This window comes from Ammospiza caudacuta, chromosome 6 (assembly GCF_027887145.1).
Source record: "Ammospiza caudacuta isolate bAmmCau1 chromosome 6, bAmmCau1.pri, whole genome shotgun sequence".
Taxonomy (NCBI): domain Eukaryota; kingdom Metazoa; phylum Chordata; class Aves; order Passeriformes; family Passerellidae; genus Ammospiza; species Ammospiza caudacuta.
The window spans coordinates 29,299,840-29,316,931 of record NC_080598.1 but is presented as its reverse complement, the minus strand read 5'-3'; the positions used below and the strand labels follow the sequence as shown (position 1 = coordinate 29,316,931).

At 41.9% G+C, this 17,092-nt stretch overlaps 1 protein-coding gene across 1 annotated transcript in view; it reads right to left on the bottom strand.

Moving 5' to 3' along the window:
• MAPKBP1 (mitogen-activated protein kinase binding protein 1) overlaps nt 1-17,092 on the bottom strand; it is a 101,461-nt gene that overhangs the window by 23,014 nt on the left and 61,355 nt on the right. The window contains exons 8-20 of the mRNA XM_058806574.1: nt 16,778-16,960; nt 15,469-15,629; nt 14,893-15,082; nt 13,756-13,902; nt 12,695-12,879; nt 12,493-12,584; nt 11,999-12,124; nt 10,291-10,361; nt 9,727-9,848; nt 8,750-8,825; nt 6,096-6,207; nt 5,467-5,530; nt 2,294-2,419 (exon numbers count right to left, since the gene is read on the bottom strand). Of these exons, the coding sequence (XP_058662557.1) occupies nt 2,294-2,419; nt 5,467-5,530; nt 6,096-6,207; nt 8,750-8,825; nt 9,727-9,848; nt 10,291-10,361; nt 11,999-12,124; nt 12,493-12,584; nt 12,695-12,879; nt 13,756-13,902; nt 14,893-15,082; nt 15,469-15,629; nt 16,778-16,960 (1,655 nt within the window). The remainder of the gene's footprint in view (nt 1-2,293; nt 2,420-5,466; nt 5,531-6,095; nt 6,208-8,749; nt 8,826-9,726; nt 9,849-10,290; nt 10,362-11,998; nt 12,125-12,492; nt 12,585-12,694; nt 12,880-13,755; nt 13,903-14,892; nt 15,083-15,468; nt 15,630-16,777; nt 16,961-17,092) is intronic.

The following is a 17,092-nucleotide window of genomic DNA, read 5'->3' as shown; positions in this document are numbered from 1 at the left end:
ACTAGTAGGAATGTGCTTTAATAGAGACAAGAAAGTCCTTCTTTCCACAGAGAGCAGTGAACTCCAGGAACTTCTCACCAAAGGAGGCTGCAGAGGCAGACAATATTATGAAGCTCAAAAAGAATTTATACAAACTCAGTGGACAATTGGTCCATGTGCAGATAGTAAAGGAAAAAGGTAGAAATATACCTCCTAACATCCCTAATGTAACAATGGAGCATGAGGCAAATGGACCACAAAGGTTCATACAGCAGGGCCCACAGAGTTTCTCACTAAATAGCATCTTCCATTGCCAGGGTCACAGGCAGAATGCTGGACTTTGTGGAGCACAGGCTTGACCCAAAATAGCATCTTCTGTGTGTTTACACTGCTGATGTTACTCACCTGTGTCAATTCCTGCCCTGACAGTTTCAACTGGATAGACTATCCTGAATTGGAAATCTTCATCTCCCATTGTCTGTTCAGATCAATTTTGTTACCCACCATTATTTTGATTATTCATCCTGTAATACACCCATACCATGATACTAGCAGAATGTGTTACTTCCCCCCCCAAATTCTAGCAAGACTGTTCTAAGGAAGATCTAATAGAACAAATGACTTATCCCAAGCCAGGCACCTTTCTCATACTACTGCCAGTCTTTTGAGACAACAATTTTACACCACTAAGTTGCAACTCAACTCTCTACTGCAACCTATACAGACAGGCTTTGGAAACAATCAGAGCAGGTACAGGACACCTAGAAAACAAATCTCACTCAAGTTCATTAATTTTTCTTCTCCCACCTCAATAATGCTGGTCCACTAGGCTCTTCTTCCATTGTCAGTACCAATCCAAAATGCTCTGGGAATTATCTTTGCTGATCTCCAATGAGCACAGCAGACAATCAAAACTGAAAACAAGCTTTCAGAGCTGACAAGCAGATTGCAGGCTTGCAAAGAGGCTACCAAACAAGTTTACTGAAGTTCTGGGCTTGGCGTGGCACTAGCACCGCCCTTCAGCCGGCGTCTGTGATGGAAACAAGTATCACCTCACAGGAACAGGGCTGGGATTATCTGTCACAGGCTGAGCCTTGGCAGGGTAAGGCTGCAGCTGCTGGAATAATAGAGAGACTGCTATAAAAAGCACATTGCTTGACAGATCCAGAACTTTGGCTAGAAAAAAGGCTTCCTGAGTTTTCCCAGTATCATTACTAAAAGCACTTACTAGACCAGACTCACTTCAGAAATGAGCAGATCAAGACTTTCCAGAACAAAACTATGTAGACAGACTGGTTACAACATTGCTTGCTCCCAAAGGGAGTGGGAAAGTCCTTGTGACACTCAAAAACAGCGTGGTAATTCCTCCAGTGCTTTGGTACTTTTATATCCAGAACTCCGTGTGTAGTAATTTGGGACATAGGAACAAAAAAATCTGCATTTACCCTTTTTTCCCCCACTGTGATCTCATAACAGGTTGGTCAGGACTCTCCCCTGCATTACTTACAGTCCAACTAGTCTCAGTTACTTACAAACTACAGAGAAACCAAACACATTAGACTAATAATCAAAAATACCTTGTCACTCTTGTTCTGTTTAAAAACAGAAACACCACTTTTAAAAGAAAGGTCACTAGATAAATTTAGATCTATTCCACTTGCAGGCTGCAGTAATTTGTTTTGAGATATGTTGTTTACCTAGCAAAAAAGAATAATATTACTCAGCTAGCAAGAGCTTTTCCCATTTAATTTATTTTTGTATTTATTAGTCATTTTATAATTATTTTAGCTGAGTTTTTCACAGCCTCCAGAAAATACTTTACAAAGAAACAGCAAAAGTGTAAGGACTTTTTTAGAATTATGATCAACATAGTCAACTCATAGAGCTCACAGCTATACTTCAGTACTGACACCACAGAAAACAGCTTTCAAGTTGCATTCAGCTTTGATCTAAACAACCCTTACTCATGAAGGATCACAGCTTCCCTGCTGGAATTCTGTGTGCCATCCTCAGTATTCCTAGGTGAAGTGCTTAATAAAGTTTCTGACCACATCATTAAACTAAATTAAGACACAAGAGGCATTGCATACATATTGCAATCAGTGAAGCACACTAAGTCTGTCTGGAAGATGCCAGTCTGGTTTCTATATCCAAAGAAGGGGGGTACAAAACCAAATTCAAAAGAGAAATAAGAGAACTTTTGGAAGAACACTATCAGTGAAGACAGACAAAACCTTACAGTTGAATCCCAGTGCCACACTTTCACATTCCACCCTACACAGCCAGCCACCTGTTCTCAATCTGCTCTGCTCACCTCATGAGTCCAGCTGCCTTGTGAGGAGGAGGCTTCTCTGCCTGCTTCCCTCTCTGTTTCATGTCCGACAGTCGCTGCCGCATGTTGATGGTCATCTCTGAGCTCAGACGCCAGATGAAGATGCAGCTGAAACAGAGAAAGGTGAGGCTGGGATCAAGTCTCAGTTCAGTTTATTGATACTAATTCCTACTGCAGAGACAAACTCTCTTTGGCAGAGGCACACAGAAACAGTTTCACAGAAACTCAATCCCATCACAAGCCTCATGATTAAAGGGTTAAACCTGCCTGTCAAAGCCTCCCTGTGAGCGAGAGCAACTGCAGAGATATTTACACAGACTCATCTCTGATCCTACACCTTTTTTGACTGTCTGACGAGCTGCTGAAGGAAATGCTGTAACAAGTCCCTCTGTGGTCAGCAGGATAAGTGGAGCCTACAGATGTCCCTTGCATCCTCTAACAGTGGCTAAGCTGAAGTCTCTGACTGCCCCTACCCCCAAAGTCAAGGCCTTCCTAATGCCCACCATCCCAGGGAGTCTCTGTGCAGTATTAAGAGTTAAGCTCATGTGGAAGCAGCAGGGTGCTTCTAATATTTTACTTGGGACTCCCTACAGGACACTTGCACAGAATCTACACAGTCATTAGCTCAGCTGGTCAGAGCACAGTGCTAATAACACCAAGGCCATGGGTCCAATTCCTGTATGGGTCATTCATTTCAGAACTGGATTTGATGATCCTTGTGGGTCCCTTCCAAATCAGAATGTTCTGTGAAATATTCTGTGACATTTGACTAAATTTGGTCAGTGAACTCAAAAGCATTGGAGAAAAAGAAACCAACAATGTGGTCTCATTTCATGAATTTCTTCAGAAATTCAGTTCAAAAAATATTCCTGATCACATTAAAGAATAATGTATCTCATCTTTAGCTATTAGAAAGTAAAATGACCAGCACTGTCTTTGAAATTTAAACTTAGTGCTATACTAATTCTTTTCATCTCAGTCATCTTTCCTGTCTAGCTGGGTATACCTACACTGATGTAGAAACAGAGATGGTGCTTAGGCTATCACTTATAAAATCTTGCATGCTACTTTGAAATCCAAAGAGGATTTAATTCAGTTCTTCAAGTCCCATCAGTGCCAGTATACTCATGGGTACTCCAATACACAGAAGATTTTTCAATGACTGGCTTTTCCTTCTTTCTTGATAGCATGTAAACATTAATTTGCTTTGCCATTTTGAACAATGACCATGAACTTTGGTCTCCTTGACCTGAGGGAAAAGTCAAAAGTGCCAAGATCCTGAATACCTGAATCTTCATTTTTTTCTCTCTCATGAAAAAACAATTTAAAAGGTTTAAATTTCCATATCACACCAAAAAAACCCCATAATATCATCTTTGCAGTCTGTGGAAATTTTAAGGCAAAACTAAAAATTCCCTTCTTGTCCCCAGTGCCATGCTCAGGAGCATCACTCCCAGCTACTGAAATCACATACAGACACTTTGCATTGCCAGTGAACACACTCTCATCCTCCCACTGGAGCTGTTCAACCAGGAGAAAGGGGTGAGGCACTGTGTCTGGGAACCATGGCAACCCAAGACAGACAGCTGCTTCCTCTCAGGGAGCAGCTCTCTCCAACTAACAGCAACCATAATCCGCTGCTGAAAAAATACTGAAACAGGGGAAACAAAATTCTAAAAGCAAATCTGGCTTGCTCATTATCCCACCCCCGCAGTTATCAAACCTAGAGACAAACAGCAAACAGCCCAAGCCTGTGAATACATTAGCATCCAACACAAACTCTGCCAAAGCAAGCACCCACCTCTCCTTTTGCTGGGGTTGGGGAGGGGATATTGTTTTGTTTTTTCTTACCTTGCCTTACTTTCCTCACATGAATCTCACAGCCCTTGTGCCCTTTCTCATCCCTGCTTTTCTCTCTATTCTCAGCTCTACTCTTTGCACATGCTGCTGTGTGTGAACAGACTATGTTCCCTGCTCTCCTTAGAAAAAGATGCTTTCTCATATCCTCACAGCAAACTTCTTCAGGAATCCTTTCCTCACTTCTCATCCACTTCCTTCATACCCTCAATGAAGAAAATTATCCTTTTGCTCATGAAAATGTCAACAAAAGAATGTTGCACTAAATCACAAGGATCACTGGGGACTTCAAACCTTCCATGTTTCTGGAATTTGTCAGAAGTTCACAACAAAAGGACTCTCTCTCTTACAACTTTTGTCCCTAATCTATTCAAACACATGAAAGAGGAAAACGAAATTATTTATTACTGAAAGACAGAAACAACCAAGTGATGAAATATAAGGTGATATATTGTATGTTCTTCAACCACTCACCCTCTAAAACACTCTTTCAATTCAATTGTGATTTATTAATTTGATAAAAAAGAAAGAGAGAATCTGGGTTCCTCTGAACTTGCAATAGCATTCCAGGAGCCATCTTTCTCAAAGGAAAAATTTTATTCAGTTCAGATGATTTAAGCATTCACTGATTCTAGAAACAGTAGCTCCACTCACCTGTACAATCATCATCATAGGCACGTATTCTCCCTTTTCCCTTGGGCTCAGTCTGGTGACTACTTAAGCTTTTAGTGAACTGATTTAGCTCACTAAATGTGCAGAAAACTCATCTAAGGGGAGTACTGATGTAGTGATCTGATTTAGCTGAATAAGGGGTCAGCTGCACCACTGCTGACTCAGGGGAGTGGGAAAAGGACCAAAAAGTGAGGACAGGACCAAAAAGTGAGGACAGGACTGTCCCTTTTGCTGCTAAACAGACTCTTACACCTGGTGAAACCTAACCAACAGGAGTATTGCAAGAAAAACTTTTGGCACTACTAGCAAAAATAGCCCAAGATGCCTCTTACTACAGGCCTGAAGGCTGGTCAGGAAACAGGTCACATGTCTGTCTCCTTTCCAGCACAGTATTTACTCCCAGAAAAGGGAAATACTTCACATGGGTCCCATTCCATGAAATGATAGCATAAGCTCTGTGAGTTTTGCCAACACCACACATTCAGGATTCAGAAAGCTCTGAGATTTATTTGGAATTCATAAAACACCTCTGAAAAACAAAAAAAAAAATCTACCTTTCCTAAGGACACGTTACATTTAGTATGATATGGCATAAGCCAGTACCACGAACAAGCAAAACCTCTTACCTGTCACCAGAAACAGAGATCAGATGTTTGCAGTCATTACTGAATTTCATCCCAGTTACAATCTCTGTGAGAAATAAAGCACAAAAAGCCAATCTTCCCTGAATTATTCAAATGGACAGAAGAGATAATTAGCCAAATAGCCTGTCTGCACTCAGCAATTCACACTTCACAGATTAATATGTCCCAATTACCATAACCATTTAACCAAGAATCTAGGCTTGACATGGAAGAGGTACTCCATGGCAAAACATCCATGAAGACTGAATTCTCTGTTTCCCTATAATAGAACAGCTCCTGCATGGTAGGAGCTGAGGACATATCATAATAGAACTAAATATACACCGAAAAAAACCCACAGACTACTTTATAGGCTATTAGAAAAACTGTGTAGATAAATACATGACTTGACAAGTGGGAATGTGTGTGTGTGTGCGCTTGTGTGCAAAATGCAAATATTGAACTTGCAATAAAATATTACAACTTCATCCAACTACAATCTATTCAAAAATACCCATTAGGTAAACTTTTCGTGGGGAGAAATCTTCAGAAAGCTAGTATCAGACTAGTATCAGACCCCACTATACAGTCATCAGCAGAAAAAAATACTTCCAGACATTTATAAGCCTTACCTGAGTGTCCATACATGGTTGCAACACACTCGCCAGAATAGAAATCAAAGATGGAGAGGTTCTTGTCAGAACAACTGGTTGCAATATAAAGACCAGAAGGATCTGTTTGCACCTGGTTTAGGAGACCAGAGGAATGCAAAGATCTGGTGAGAAACTAACTTCAAACTACATTAAAATAGTTCAGAGTACCCAAGACAGTCAGACTAAAATGCAAGTAGCCCCCACAGGAGTCCAGTTGGGTACCAGCCTATCCAGTATCCCAGGACAAATCTTCGACCTGACCAGACTTTTAAGACTATCTTCAACCTAATCAGAGACTGAAGGCACTTAAATTAAATGCCTTCATGACTGCGAAGGTATTGCCACCAATGGACAGATTTCTACTTCTCTCCTACTTTTTTTTAACCATTGGGGTCTTACTTTCTTCTATGTTAAGATCAAAACAAAACAACAAGAAACTCCCACCCCAAAACACACACACCATAAAAAAAGAAAAAGCATCAGAGATGACAGAGTTAAGGGAAATATTAAAGGATTCGAGTCTTCGGGAGTGAAAGCAAAAAAGAACTCAACGCTGCCAAGAAACTGTCTTTGATAATGATGCTGTCACATCTCCAGTATTTGCAATTTCCATTTTTCAGCTATTTTGTTTGTTGTTTGTTTCTTCATGTGCACTATTTGTTGCTTTGTCTTGGATCAAGTATAAAATCCCCTGCAAATGCCTCACCAGATCTAAAGCAGCACTACACAGCAAATACAGTTACTGTCACCAATTTAGAGAATTTTAAGGAATTGAGAGGATAAACACTTTTTTCAAAGGAGACATGGTATTTAAATAATGGTAATTCTTTTGGTTTGTTATGGCTCTTGTTAAGGCTCTTTTGGTTTGTTATGTTTATTTTGTTGATGTTTGCTTCCAGTGTCACTGTTTGAGGTCTGCTCATTAAATTGCAATGTGTACTATGATCTCAGAATAACATGCCAAGAAAGTTTAAATTCCAGAGACAACCATAATCCCTTGGTTACATAATTGTCTTAAAAATGAGCAAAGCAACAGTAAAAGTAATTGAGATTCCCCACTTGAGATACACATTAAAAGAAAAACCCACAAAAAAACCATAAATGACATTAAGAACAAAAAATTCAGCTCCCAGAACATTTCATGGTTTTTTGTCTGAGAAAAATCTAATCAAGCACCTAAGCTTATCAGCAGTTTAAAGTGTAGCATCAGTTTTTCATTTTCTTTGCTCTGGCTTACAAAAATTTGTGGGAATTGTAATAGGCAAAGAGAAAGATCTTTCTCTGTAAAACAGAAGAGCTGACACTGAACAAAACTTTGTTTCCTTCTTCCCTTTTTACCCAGTTATTTACACCTATCAATAGTTTCACCTAGAAGGGAGCTACAAATATCATCTACTCCTGCCTGACCCATTCAGAGTTGACCAGAGATTCATCAAGCTTAGTCTCCTCCATAAAGGCCACATGTTTAAAGTTTGTTATTAAATGCACTGATCAAATGCATCTTCAACACTGTCAGGCTTGGAGTATTGACCACCTCTCCAGGACTCCTGTTCCAGTGTTTGACCATACGCTCAGTAAAGAAATGCTTCCTAATGTCCCTGGTGCAGCTTTGAACCATTCCCACACATCCTGTCACCAGATCCCAGGGAGAAGCACTCAGCACCTCCCCCTGTGTGTCCTCTCCTCAGAAATCTGTAGAGAACAATGCAGTCACCCTTCAGCCTCTTCCTCTCCAAACTAGATAAGCCCTAAATCCTCAGCTGCTCCTCATAGGACATTCCTTCCAGTCCCTAATAATACTACTGCTGACCTGTGCAGCAGTAGAAAATTATCAGTGAAAAAAAATATAATGAAGAAGCTTGTTTGGCAACTTTAGAGATATTTTGATTTTGTCAGCTGGCTTTCCCCCTTTATAGACAAGAATGCAGTTCTTCCATTCCACTGTGAATCTCAAACACACCTGATTTACCAAGGTAAGCCTAGAATAGTGGCAGAAGCAGGTGTGCTACCCTGGCCCAAGGCGTGGACGCACTCAGCAGTAGGAAAACTTGAACAGACTCTCCCTAAGCAGTACCATGCTTGTCCAGAACTCTAAGACTCAGGCTTTTCAGGCCCAATACTATTTTATTTTATCAACTCAAACAGTTTCCCTTGTATTTGTCCTCTGAAATCCACTTCACAAACACTGATCAACAGGTATTTCCACTTTAAAAATCCTAACAAAACCAGTCAAGAAAACCAGAATGAGCTCTCTGGAGCAGAAAGCAAAGGATTAAATTAAATGGATTAAATCATCTCCTGACAGATATTGGTGCAGTTCTACTTGTTTTTACAGCACAGTCCTGTGACTCACTTCAGAAACAGGACAGAGAGAAAAATCAAAAATCAACTTCAGCATTCATTGACTCTCTTCCTGTTTTAACCTGATGAAACCCAAATATATTACCAGCCCTTAAGGGTGGAAGTAGGAGGAAGCAGCAGCAGGGTAAAGGACAAAGTATGGAGCAAGAAAAAAAAAGAAATAAAAAGAAAAAAGAAATTACTGTACTCTGACTTGTATTTCATTTTCTTGTCCCTGAGCTGCATTCAGAAAAGCTGAAAATTGAAAAAGGAAAGAAAAGAAAACAGCTTACTTTGATAAGGGTGCCATCTTCACCTTGGGATCCCTTGTAAAGCTTCTTCTGCTTCCCACTGCTTATGTTGAAAACCCTGAGGGGATGACATAAGATAGCATGGCTCATTGTCCCCAGGTACTACTCTGGGGCTGCTGTCACCAGGATTCTTTTCTCTCCCTGTTCCTCATTCCATATAAAATACAGGAAATGAGGCCAAACCACAGGAAGTGGAGAAATTATCTCCATGAAATATTATCACCAGTCATTTAAATGGTTCAAGAAATAACCCCAAAAGTAATGCAAAGGCAGATTATCTGAATTAAAATCGAGGCTTATTCTCAAGCCAATAAACAATCAGTCCTCACTGCTGTAAAAATACCTGGGCTCCTTCATACTAGAGCAAAGGATTAAGAGAGCAAGACACTTTATGCTAGAATACAAAACCAAATTACACCCAGTAGTGATATTTAGTTATGACCAAAACTCTTAACATGTCACACAGCTACAATACGAGGAGACACACAACCACAGAGAGACTCCTTTGCTTTCAAGCAGACAGATTGGAGAAATGGATAGAAATAGAGAATGGGCTCCACTTGTTCAATGACAGTCACATCTATTTCTGTTTTAGGCTCCCACAGTCCCAGGTATTCCACAGGATCCCACAGCTGTTCACTAAGTACCTTCAAAACCAAAAATTACCACAGTGCAGAAGTTTTTGCCCCACAGTTCAATGATGTGCCAAGGAAGGCACACTTGCTCCCCCAGTAGAAAGCCTTTGCTCTGCAGAGCAACCCAGTGAGAAGCCACAAGTCCCATGGGAATTGCACACATACAAAGCTCTTTATCAGTGAGAGGAAAGGCAGAGTTCAGCCTCACAGTGCCTCAGATCTGTCTGAAAATGCTGTAACAAAGAACTTAGAGGAATAATGATGGATATGGGGTTGCTTCATTTATGACTGGAAAAATATTTTCAAGTTGAGAAGGAAACTAACCTGATGTTCCGATCCTGGCATCCAATAGCTGCATATTTCCAGCTGGGGTCCACATCCATGTCATAAAGTGTGGTCTTCCTAACAATGTGATGTGTTCGGGTAAACTGGACCCCTTCTCCTGTCTAAACATATGGGTAACAACTGTGTCAAAATCAAGTCGTTAATACATTATTAAAAGCAAGTAAATACAGGTGAGTCTTCTCACACAGGCAGCACAAAACAATCCTTCCCAGGGAGCTGCTGGGAGCAGCTGGGACTGGAGGTACAAGGAACACTTCCCTTGAGCCCATTCTCTTTCACCAGTTTTCACAATAGCATTGGCAGTGAAGGAAAAGCAGATATCCTAACAGGTCTCTATTTCTGCTGTGAGAGGTCAGGCTGGGAGTAGCTGCATGCTACACAGAACTATTTGTCTGAATGCAATCTCTTCCATCGAGTTAGTGAGAGGCACTGAGGCTGAAAGAGCAACAAGCTCATACAGAAACTCTGATATCATTCTTTGAAGTAACTCCTTTGTGGAGAGGTTATAAATTAGAAGTGTACAAAAAGCTGTGATAAGGTTACCTTCTGCGCAGTGCGGAAATAGATGCTCTTGTCTGCCCCACAGCTTATCATCCGCACTTTCCCATCGTTAGCTGGAATAAAGAGGCAGGAGACAAAAGATAAACACATATACAAGGTGCAGGAAATGTTTGAATTTGTACCAGTGCTCATTTATTCTGGTCCTGATTAGCTAAGACTGACTCTTCCCCAAGCAGCAAAACAGAAACCCCTTCTCAGGAATAGCATTTGTCTTTCATGCTCAGAGAGCATGAGGCTCCAACACAGAGGCTTTTCAGAACAGATTAGGATGTAATTCTGTCTTCTCCCTCACCAACATGCTCATATCTCTGTGTGCCACAGCACTCTGGCAACATGGCACACTGACACTCAGTAGAAGCTGAAAACAGGTAGTAGGCACTCTTCAGACCTTAGAGCTGGACACATCTTTCTTGCTGCCCTTTCTTACTGCAAGGTCAGGCTTCCCTTCTTCCCTTAGGACTCTTCCATAACGAAGCAGCTCCTTCAGCAAAGCAACACCTAATAAAACTCCAAGTAATGACAATGCATCCAACACCACACAAGTCTTTGAACTACACCCACTTAGAGCATGCCAGCACTTGGCTCATAGACCAGCATACAGGCCTTAGCTGCCAGGCCTTGAGCCCACTTCCCTCATCTCGTGGGAGTTCAGCTGGCTGCATTCAAGGCCAGCTCACTGATAAGACAGATCTGTCAGAGAAACTGCTGCTGAACTTGGAGATCCTCCAGAAAAAAAAACTTGAAAAAGCCACACAGTTGCTTTGGGGAGCCCCTGCTTCAGTGAGTCCCTTCACCTGGCAGTGGTTTTCAAGCTGAGTTCTCATCCTTGAGCCCCAACTGAGCTACACTGCAGCAGCACTGCAGCCACAGTTGTGCCTGGACATGCACCAAAGCCTGACCCAATCCATGGACTCACCTTCCTGATCTGAACTCCATCTTGCCCTGCTATTATGGACTTGCCTGGCAGGCACTGAACTATAGCTTGACCCTGACCACTCCAGACTGATCAAGAACTTGAATTGCTTGAATCCATGGTCTTATCACTATGGATTCACCTGGTGACCTGGACTACTGGCTGTATCTAGACTTGATCTGTTCCTGTTCATGTCCTGTGGTACTTTCCCACAGCCAGTGGAAAAGGCCACTACCTTTGCCTGCTTTCCTGTCCCCCATGGCTACTGCCTTTCCCTGGCAGAGCAGCCAGCTCTTGCTGTTCTGACTGGTATCTGACCATTGGCAGCAAGTGAGTCTGGGGATAAAATGTGCTCCATTACCAGGAATGCAGTGGCTTACAGTGGCTTACAATCACAAATGTACTTTACCCAAAACTTATTTTTTGTGTGTGTTTTGTGTGATTTTTTTTTGAACAATGACTGTTCAGAGTTCTCCTAAATTAGTTCTCTCTGAAATTAGTAAGTGGGAATAAATCATTACAGAAAACAGTTTTCCAAAGAAATTATGAGGAAAGGTTCTCTTAGGAGGGAGGAAGGAGAGGAAATTAAAGCAAAACCAGAAAAGAAGGCAAGTATCACCTTCTGTTAAGACTGCAGCTAAAAAAGATGACCAAAACCAACACAGCTGCAGCTTCAAATCGACCTAGTCCAGTAGATAAAAGCAGATAAAATTACAGCCATAAGGGGAAAATAGCAGTGCTCAAATCCAGCTTTGGTGGGAGGCCTTGATATGCTACCTGCAAATTTCACTGCAGTGATGGAAGAAGAATGTTCATCCAGGGTTTGCTGCAGGCTATAGTCCTTCCCAGCATCCAAGACATGAATCAATCTATCCCGACTGGCTGAAGCTAAGAGCTTTAAACCTGTTAGAAATTGAAAAAGACTGCAAGATCATGACTTTAAAAGTCATTTTTAAAACAGCTTCCCAAGTCTTCTTGGAGACAAAAAATTATACTTCAGCTAACTGCATATATGGACACAAAGCAATACACCTGAATTTTGCATTACAATAATAAACAGAACAAGCTGCAATCTCAACATACAATATTCCAATAAAGAGTAAGAGAAAGAAGACTTTTTCAAAGCCTGGCTCTACTAGCCCAATACCTGAAGCCTCATTTGAAATCCATGAGTAGTTCAGCATGACAATTCTAACATATCATGGTTGGACATTCTGACTTGCTCAACATTACATTCATAGGCAAAGGGGAAGCAGCTCAATTGCATTTACCTGTGTCAGGTTTGGAGTATTCCAGACATAGGATCTCTGAGTCATGGGCTTCCACCTTCAGCATTTCCTTCAGAGACTGCAACTCATATATTCTAGGATATAACATGGCTCATTTCAGTATGTTTAATAAAATTAGCAAGACCTGGTTATTTTCTCATGCCTGACCAGTCTGCAATCTGCATTAGAAGCTTTATGGGATTACCTGAGAGTGCCTATCCTGTCCCCTGAGGCCAGGTGCTCCCCGCTGGGACTCACACAGACAGTGCGTATCCCCACCTTTGTATCCAGCACTTGTGCATCAGCTTTGTCTGCACTTCCTGCTGCGTTGTAATCAGTGTCCAGAAGTACCTGAGTGTTGTCATCTACATAGATGATTTTCATCAAGTCCTGGGGACACAATACACCCAGAAATATTTATTAGTTACAAAATATTAAAGCAAAGCATCTGCCTTAGAAATTGAGCTCCTAGCCAACATAAACATTTTATTGGCAACAATGCTGTAATTGGCAGCACCTTTTAGTTAGGAGCAAGCACTAAGCCCCTACAGATTGTAGGATGAAAGTTTCACAGTTGTCTCACAATCACCCCTTTCAAAAGATTCAAGCTAGAAATTAGCAGCATCTCCTTTGCTACTGATAAACTCTGGGATTAGTGATTACAAGATATTAGGGCACACAGCAGGAGTAGGAAAAACTTCTAGTGATTATCTAAGTCAGCAGTCTGAGTACTGACAGAAAAAGCAATTTTTTCCACCTGATTCCTGAGGTCAGAGCTGCTGTGTCCAGAGATCTTCCAACTCAGATGAGAACATAAGCTCATGTCACTGCTCTGTATGATTAGCCTCCCTCTTATATAGATGAAGTGAGTGCAAAGTTTTACACTCAATTTTCCAAACCTCTGCTTCATTTAATTCACTTTTTCCAGACAAATCTTATAAGTGGTTACACATCACAGAGATGCAGAGAAAGAGAACCAGCTCTCCTGGAACATATGGCCCTTATGGAAAAGACTAAGCTTGATGAATCTTTGGGTGGTTTATGAAAACAGCAATAATCCCCAGGACCATTTCAGACAACCTGTCCTTCTGCCCAGTACTCCTTTTGTGTTTCTTTAGTTTCATACATTTAACCAGATTTGTGTTCAGTTTACAGAAACCTAGGTTGACTTGGAGATACAAAAAAATTTAGGCCTTAACTTGGGTATCTGTGTGTGAAGAAGAGCAACCCCAAGGACAAGGAGGTGATCCAAACCTAGGATCTTACATTGCTGAGGATGTTGCGATGCAGGGCTGTGCCGTGGATGTTGGAGCTTTCAGTGTTCCACAGACGAATGGTGTTGTCAGAGGAGCAGGTGATGAAGGAACCAGGGGGGAGGCAGGGCTGATTGTTGTCCTTCACCTCTGGATACATCTAAGGGCAAGTAAAATCAACCCCTGAATAATATTGCCTGGCATCTGGCACCCTAGGCACTGGTAGCAAGTTTCAAAACAAAATGAGACAAAAGGGGTGCCCTCTCTGTTTTCTAAAGGTGAAAGCCAGACAGTTCTGACAAAAACCTATTTGCAGACCAGAGCTTCATACTGACTTCAAACAAATGTTCCCTGAGCTTCCCTCATCACAGAAAACCTCTTAAGAGGCATGCAACAAACCAGTATCTTTTGTTTCTAATAGTTCAAAGAGAGCACCTCAAATCCCAAACAATGATCATGCAATAACCACCTTGCACTGTTGTTTGCAACTTTCATCTACTACTGTCAGTTTATAATTCAGAAGAAAAGGGTGAGATGCAATTAATAAATAAAAACAGAGTTCTCAACTTCTTCCCATTTTCTTTCCACTTTCTCCTCTCCTAAACATTGTTAGACATATTTCAACATATTAACAACTCCATTGTTTCCTATACTTCCTTTCCTTCCCTCTGAGGGAAAACCAACTAGACAGACTGCAAGATGACAGACACTTGAGAGGCTATTTACACATGTTCAGATAAATATGTTAAGAAGGACCAGAGTTCACTATTTTATCACTACTCCATGTTTTTGACTTAGAAGCAATTACTCAACACAGATCTCAAGCAGTTTTTTTGAGGTCAACAATAAACACTTGTGCGTTTTCTAAAAGGATGCTCTGTATTCAGGTTTGTTTAATTTTCCTCCCTCTCCCACCTCTCACCTTTTAATGGTGAGATTTTTTTTTTCCCAGTAGCACCACACATTTGGTCAGCCATTGCAGTGCAGCCAAAGAACTGTTCCCAGGCCCAGCAGCAAATGCACTAACCACAGGTGAAAATCTGAGTCAATTCCCTCTACAGTCAGCATTTGCATTCAAATTTGGCAGCTCATCTGATGACTTTCTCAGCTGCAACTCCCAATCCAACACCTGTGTCTGCAGACAACATACCTCAATGTTCCACACACAGGAAGAGTGATACAAAGCAGAGTACACCTTGCCCACTTTCTTCGGATCTTTGACATCCCACACATACAGGCTGTGGTCATTGTATACACAGGAAAGCCACTGGTTGGTGGGGTCAAAGGTCAAGGCAATGGTGTCTGGATACTTCGCATCAGCCACACCAGAGAAAAGACGGCTGCACAAAGAGAGAACAACAGCCTGGTTAACTTGTGCTCTCCAGGAGCTGGGGCAATGCTCAAACAGGAGAGCTCAGATTCTCCACGGGGCACTGTTGAGATGAACAAAGGCATCTATAGGTAGACAGAGTAGTTAGCCAGGAAGACCTGTCTCTTGAACAACAAAAGTCCCAAAAGAAGCCCCAAAGTCCCATGGCAAAAGTCTCTTCTTGCCATCCAACTGTAGTCCAGTCAGACAGGGCAAGCCTGCAACAGCTCAGAGAGATCTGCAACAGACTGCCAACTTTAATCCATAAAAAGAGCATGCTCCAGATGGCAAAGGACTGGGGAACAGTTCTAACCCCCACTAGCTTCCCTTGCTCCCTTGCATCCTTCTCCACAGTACCTGGCCTCAGTCACACTTGCGATGTCAGTTCCCAGGAAGTGTGGCTTTGGCAGAGTAGTGACAAAGTGAAGGTTCAGAGGGTTAAAAATCCGCACGGTGCCGTCAGCACAGCCACAGAAGATGTAGTCATGATTCACAGAGATGCAGTTTGCCACAGTGGTCTGAGGAGGACACAGCACAAGAGATAGCAAATGAGAAATGTGCTCTCATGTCAAAGGTCACCAGACAGACGTCAGGGAGAAGAGCGAATTGACAGACAAAGGAGTCATGGTCAGAAGAGCTGCGGTGAAGTCGAGCCCTGGGAGTAAATAGGCCCTAAAGGAAAAGCCTAAAAATCAATTTTTCCTCTCTGAAGAACTTTCCAGCCAAGGTCCACTGTAGATCCCAAACAGTTAGAAAAAAGCCCAGTTTCTCTGCCACCCACTATGATGGGAGGCCAGCAGAGCTACATATTTGCTCCAGCTGAGTCCTACTCTGAACACTGCTTTTATTTCTGTGACATTCAACAACACTGGCAGGCAAGCAGCACCTCACCCTGTACTAGCACACCAACACATTACCTGTCAGGAGGGGATAAGAAACAGAAAAAAATGAATTTTCTTCCCCTCCCTTTGGGATCTGTACAAATGGCAGAAAATGGCACAAAATGGAGTGTGGTGAAAAGGGGATGAGTTCAATGCAAAAAGGTTTTTCAACTTACTGTGAAGCTGTCTGTATTCTGAGCGAGAGTGAAAGGCAGATTTTAGAGAGGAAAGGAAAGGAAAGAAAAGAAGAGGCATTTCACTTGAGTGAAAGCGTGGACAGACTTTTTCCCTTGATTTTAATACACAGGATCCTTGCAGGTGGGCACGTTACATTCAATTGAAAGGAAAACATTGTGATCAAATTCTTAACTATGGGCAGGCCTGGTGGTTTAGAATAGACAAATCAACTAGCACCTTGGGAACCTGCATTTGAGATGCACAAGCCAAGTAAGACATTGCAGAGTGGATAGAAACCAGAATCCTTCTAAAATTCCTACTTGCCCCAGCCAAGCCAGGAGGGACCATACAGGAGTTGCCATAAGGACATTGCTTTGCCAGTAGAGCAGTCCCTGTAATGCTGGGGTGTGAGAATGAAAGAGGCTCAACAATCAGTAAAATCCCTTTGACAAGAAATAACACTATTCTTGCCCAGCCTTCCAGAGTAAATCACAGGGTTGCAGAAGCACAATTATTTTCACTGCTTGTGGTCAGCTTGTACCTCTGAGTGCCCTTATTATTTGTTTTTCCTGCTCTGCTTGAGCAGAATAGGAGGATATAAAACTCACCCTCAGCTCCACCCACTTGTCTAGCAGCCTTTTTTCATTGAATTCACAGAGCAGGCCTGAGGATGTGATACAGAAAGTGCTGTCAGCTTTTTTGCCCCTTCCACAAGCCACGTCCGCAAAGAAGTTGTTCCTCAGTTCTCCAAGCAATCCCGAGCGACCAAGCAAGGGGACAGTGGCATTGACCTACCAACAGAAAACAGTTTGCTACAAATACAGCAAGGTACTTCAGGCAGACAGTGATTTTTTAGACCATCAACCCCTGAGTGCTGAAGTGATTCAAAGAAAGAACTGTAAATAGCGTACAAGGAGAGGTTT